This window comes from Stenella coeruleoalba (genome assembly GCF_951394435.1).
Source record: "Stenella coeruleoalba genome assembly, chromosome: 14".
Taxonomy (NCBI): domain Eukaryota; kingdom Metazoa; phylum Chordata; class Mammalia; order Artiodactyla; family Delphinidae; genus Stenella; species Stenella coeruleoalba.
This window is the reverse complement of record NC_137160.1, coordinates 60,778,127-60,784,126: the sequence shown is the minus strand read 5'-3', so window position 1 is coordinate 60,784,126 and position 6,000 is coordinate 60,778,127. Positions and strand designations below refer to the sequence as shown.

Genomic DNA, 6,000 nt, shown 5'->3' with positions numbered 1-6,000 from the left:
TTGTGCATCCATGTTCATGGCAACTTTATTGATAATCGCCAAAAGGTGAAAGTCTCCATCCTTGGAGAAATGGATAAACAAAATATGGTCCATCCATACAATGGAATATTATTCAGCCTTAAAAAGGAAGGACATTCTGATACCTGCTACCACATGGATGAACCTTGAGGACATTATGCTGTATGAAATAAACTGGTCACTAAAGAACACATACTGTGTGATTGCACTTATAGTCTATAAGGTATGCAAGTAATCGTCTTTATGGAGACATAAAGTAGGATGGTGGTGGCCTCGAGCTGAGGGAGAGAGAGGGGTGAGGGTTTAGTGTTTAATGGGGACGAGTTTTAGTTTTGCAAGATGACAAGTTTGGGGATTGGTTGTACAGCAATGTTAATGTAGTTAGTACCCCTTCACTGTACACTTAAAAATGTAAGATGTAAACTTTGTGTTATGTGGATTTTACCACAATTAAATGTTTTAAAGTGGGGTGTTATTTTCAGTATTATGTATTTCTTGCGAATGGCTGGGTTTCTGTATTACCGGAGACTGAGCAGATGTGGTCTGGAGTGAACCTGAAAACAAGTGGAGGTTTTGTGAATCTGCCAACATGTGCAAGTAGAAACGAATACGCAACCAAGGCATAGCCACCACGTGCTGTCAAATGTTAGGAGTGCTTTGGAAGGAGAGAAGAATCGCAAAGCAAGTGCTCCACGGGAGGTGGAGAGACAGCTGTGCTCCCTGCCGGAGGAGGAGTGGAAGTGATGTGACGAGAGACCCTTCCTGTAGCTGCGGTGCCCACCTTTATCAAAAAGCTTCGGAGTGAAGTGCAGTTGTAGGATCTTGAAGGAATCATTCAGGCTGCTCCATATTTTGTGCCTATTTGATGTTTAAATATTTTATTGCTTCCTAATTATAAACCTGGACTCTCAGGTTTTTTAGAAAAGTTTTTTTTCTGGGGACTTCCCTGGCGACCCAGCGGTTAAGACTCCACGCTTCCACTGCAGGGGACGCGGGTTCAAGCCCTGGTCAGGAAACTGGGATCCTGCATGCTGAGCAGCACGGCCAAAAAAAAAAAAAAGTGTTTTTCCTTAACCATATACATGTATTGATTGATCCATCGTGAAGGTAAAGTTCGAGATTCTTTCTGGCGGCCCGTACAGAACAGAAATAACTCTCTGTAATACAGGGCCCAAGCAGACTTCAGTAAGTTACAGTGTTCTCTGGTGCCTTGTTCTGCTCTTATTCTGTGTTCTTATTTCCCAGACCGAGCACACTGAAATCATGGATGTTGGGGTTCTTTATGGACAATGTCTTCCCATCCATTCTTTTTCTTCTTCAAAAGCAAGAACTTGGCCACCCTTTAGTCTCTGTTCCTGCTAGGACTGCAGACATCTGCTCTCACTTCGTGGTATAACTTTATCCTAGTGTTTTTAATTCAATTAAATAAGCTCACCCCTTTAAAGCCTGCTCTATACTAGGCATGGCCATCAAGGCAAGATGACAGGACCCAAGTCCTTTTTTTGAAGAAATTAGAATCAAACTGGACAGAGAAACAAGCACATGAACGTTATAGAATAAAAACTATGACTACAGATAACGATTGCCGTGGATGCACGGCGCAGGATAAATTGATTTCAATCAGGAAAAATCGTAGGAGGCTTCCTGGAGATGGTGGCAAGGGAGCCAGGCCTTGATGCTGTCGAGAATGCCCAACAACAACGTAGGCAGTATTAACAGAGGGGTCAGGTTTAGACTCTCAGTTGACATTGACAGTAAAGAAAACCTGGACTCAGAGAGGATGAAGAGCTGGTGCCTGCGGCCGTACCTAGTTGTCATAATCAACATCAGGGCCCCGACTGTAGTCCTGGCTGTAATCCAATCCCACCTTCCTGGACTGCTGGTATCCTGGTGACCCCTGCAGTACTGGATGGTTGGGGTACCTAGAAGGGACCCACTGATACGCCTGTATTATGGAGTGTGGTTGTCCTGTGAGACAGCCTACTCTGTGCAGCCATGCCTGGCCTGCTGGACTGGATTTGCGTTACCAAGGAATCGGCAGGGTTCCCGGGGTCCTACCCCCCTCATCTGTGACCTCAGAAGAGTCACAGCTACCTCAAAGAACCAGACAAATCAATAAATAGCAAAACCAAAGGGCCTGAGATTTTATGGCAAATCCCAAATGGCCCAGTGAGGCTCAAGTCGTGGTGTCTGGGATCAGGGAGAGGAGGCCAGGGGACACTCAGCTGGGCCATGGGGTTATTCTCCAGGTGGTGGAGGACAGGAAAGAAGGAGACGAAAGTGACGTGCTGAACCCGAGCGCTCTGACGGTAACTCTGGCGACGGTCCCAACGCGGAGGAGGGAGAAATGGAGACCATCATTCAGATTGCCATTGTCCAGGAGGAGATATGGAGAGCTGCCCTGTGGACAAGGTTGCTGGTCATGAGATAGAGAGCCGAGCACAGGCCAGGCGCCCACGCAGGAGCACGTGCCGGCTCCAGTGGGTCTCTGCTGGGAGTGGACCATGACTCGGGACCTGTCTCCAGCCGTCCTCTGAGAAGTGGAAGAGGTGTGAGGTCTTCAGATTCGTCCACATGCTTGCACCCGTCCCCACCCCCTCTCCTGTTAGGTTCCGTAAGGAACTGAAGGTCCAGAGACGGTGAGCCGCCCTCCACATGCATCTGTGTCCGTCACCGCTAGAACTGGGCTAAAGGGATCTTCCAAATGCATAGAAAAGAAGATCTTTATCTTTCTCCCTGTAAATAAGCAATAACTGGAATGCATTTCTCCATAGTCGTGTCCCTGTAACTTCTCAGGCAAAGAGACATCTCTATGGAGAGATTTAAGATAGTCATTTTTAAGTTCTTTTAACGATGGATACATTTTAACAATGTAGATATCTTTATTCTATCAGTTTGGACCAGGACCACTGTGAAGACACTAATGGTTAGTGGGAATCATCATAGAAGGAAGTCTATAAATATCCGATGATGCGTCAATAATGAAATAGATTTTGCTGTCGCCATGGCCACTCCCTGACTCCCCCCCACCCCAGCCTAGCAGCTCTCAGGATTTCTTTTCTCTCACCTACTTATCTACCCTTTGTGGACTGTCCGGACGTCCAGCATTCTTCTGACGACCCCGCCCATCACGCATCCTGGACACCCACAGACAGAAAGGGTCTCTGGAACACCCTGCTCTCACCAGACTCACACATCACAGCGTTACCTTTAGAGTGAGAGTGAGTCCTGGAGGGCGAGGGCTGTGATACCACTTCTCTGGGTGTTGTCAATATCGAGACGCAGTCCTGGATCACGGGAGGTCTGCAATAAGAAGATAAGGAAACGAAGTAATAGTTGGATATTGTCTGGCATCCTAGAATCGTAGTGCCAGAGAGGATGTACAGACTTCCTATCTGGTATAGGAATTCTCTCTATAGTATCCAGACTCTTTAAAGAGAGAGAGAGAGATGTTAGGTCTGACAATATTTGCATAGCCCTGTTAGAAAAACTTCCTTACAGGGCAAAACAGTCTTACATGCTATAGCTTCTACCCTTGTTTGTTAGTCTATACACTGCTGGTACAACACGTAAGCCTGATTGCTCATTTGGAATGAGCTGTACTATCAACGGGAAGGTGTGGTGTTGATGTAATACAGGGTTTTTTTAAGAGACACGTAATTCAGTGTACAAATAAGTGCGGAAATTACCACTAACATTCTGATGGGGAAAACAGGTATTTTTAAACTGACGAATGGTGAGGTTATTTCTATCGTATGTACCAGGTGTGGGGTGAGAAGAGAGAGGATTTAGTAGCTGAAATCTGTCACTTAGGTTAATCCAAAGACTGTCCAGTTTGTTTAATCCTAAATCTAAAAGCTTTCAGTTCTGTGTACTTCATACAAGAAATTTGCATTTTAATGGAGGACTGCAAAACGATTTTTGGAATGTTCCATCATTCTAAGTGGGGCATAACTCTTTTGTTATCAGGACATTTTTCTCTGTAATGCTAACTACAGAAAAAAATCTGCCTGGACCTGGGAGAAAAGCTCTATGATAAGAGCAAGTTCTAGTCTAACTCTTTTCTGATAAAATCAAAGAAAGTTACTTTCTATGTAGCTTTCTGTAAAATCTGTGCTCAGCAGTTCACTAATACTGCCCTGGCCTCGTGATAATAACAGCAGTAGCTCTGAGAGGTTTTACAAGTGGAGAACTCATAGTCCTGGAAAACCTTGTAACAGTAAAGAATGGGATGTAAAAGTTAAAGGAAGTTTGCATGTAAAAGCTACGTACAATAGAAAGATGTAAGACTCACTTAACATGTAAACATATCTTTCACTTTGTAGAGTCACTTCTAAGAAAAAAATTCACATAAAATGAATTTCTGAATGAATCATATTTACACAATTCCCTATTATATAATCAGAACGTATCTGATTACATAGTAGAAATCAACATTTAAAAAACCTATTTCAGAATTTAACAATTAACGATATATATATATATATATATTTTTTTTTTTTTTTTTTTTTTTTTGGCGGTACGCAGGCCTCTCACTGTTGTGGCCTCTCCCGTCCCGGAGCACAGGCTCCAGACGCGCAGGCTCAGCGGCCATGGCTCACGGGCCCAGCCGCTCCGCGGCATGTGGGATCTTCCCGGACCGGGGCACGAACCCGTGTCCCCTGCATTGGCAGGCGGACTCTCAACCACTGCACCACCAGGGAAGCCCTAACGATATAATTTTAAGGCTGTGAAAAAATCAAATTGCCCATAAATAAAATTCGACAGAAATATGTCTTACAGAAACTCTAGTATACAATATCTGGCTTTTATGGCTGAATCATAGAACCGTGTCCAATTTTAATACTTGCCCAATAATGTCAACACTAACTGAATAGCTAGTGCTAGATCCCACCTAAAACAAAGTATGTGCTCATTTAGCTGGACTTAGTAACATGTTACTACATACCTGACACTTCAATAGTGCAGGGTTTTAATAGGGCTGAGTGACAATTCAAACATACATTTCTAATAGGTGTGCAAGGATTTAGTATTAGCTAGATTTTTGAACCAGGGTAAAAACCATCTGGGTAATGCTGGCATGAATTTTATATACACACTAACACACAAGTGTATGATTTTAGGATGCATATATTATGTGTATATTTTATATATATACACACAGATACTATTTAAAGATGTAGTTATATATACAGAAGAGTCATGAAGTATTTAGAGTGGGATGGATCCACCTAGGACTAGCTCATGAACGTGTTAAAACCAGCTGTTTGTGTTCTGTTGACTGGACCCAGATCTTTGTTGCATGTTTAATATTTTTCTTTGTTTTGAAACAGGTTGTTTGGTATCAAATCAGTCATCCAAACAGACTGTTCCAGCACGTGGAAGATCATAGCAAACCCAGACCTGTCATGGTACCACCATGCCAACCCCATCGTCCTGCTGGTGATGTACTACACGCTGGCCACTCTAATCCGAATCTGGCTACAGGAGCCCCTTGTAAGGATCAAAGGTTTTCATGGTCTTGTCTGCAAAGTAGCCTGGAAACTCCAGGGGAAAGTGTTCATTCCTATCAACTGCTGGCTAATTAGTACTATATGCCAAAATAACTATAGTGTTCTTATTATAGTATTTTGCTTCTGCCAAGAGTTCTAACTGAATACAGATACTATCAGGACAAAGACCAGCTTCCCTATGTTAGCATCACCCCTGGCTACTCAGACGGTCCGTGGTGAGGGGAGTGGAAGCGTCGTTTTAATTGAGCACTTACTAAATGCCAGGCCACGTGCTAGGTTGTTTACATACATTATCTCATTCAATCCCCTGCATAACTCTCAAGAATAGGTATTGTACCCATCTTAGAGATGAGGAAAACGAGGTTCGAGAGGTAAAGCACACATTTACCGAACAGTAAATATCGGATTCAAGCCTACATTTGCCGACAAAGCTAGGGTCTGTATGACGACACACCCTGTTACCACGGCG

General features: G+C 43.7%; 1 protein-coding gene across 1 annotated transcript in view; it reads left to right on the top strand.

Annotated features, from left to right (window-relative positions):
- Positions 1-1,705: 1,705 nt before the first annotated feature.
- The window catches only part of LOC307197275 (piezo-type mechanosensitive ion channel component 2-like), a gene marked incomplete at both ends in the record, with an annotated part of 35,178 nt that continues 30,883 nt past the window's right edge, over positions 1,706-6,000 (top strand). The window contains 4 exons of the mRNA XM_079943038.1: positions 1,706-1,900; positions 2,268-2,327; positions 2,545-2,657; positions 5,352-5,514. Of these exons, the coding sequence (XP_079799164.1) occupies positions 1,706-1,900; positions 2,268-2,327; positions 2,545-2,657; positions 5,352-5,514 (531 nt within the window). The remainder of the gene's footprint in view (positions 1,901-2,267; positions 2,328-2,544; positions 2,658-5,351; positions 5,515-6,000) is intronic.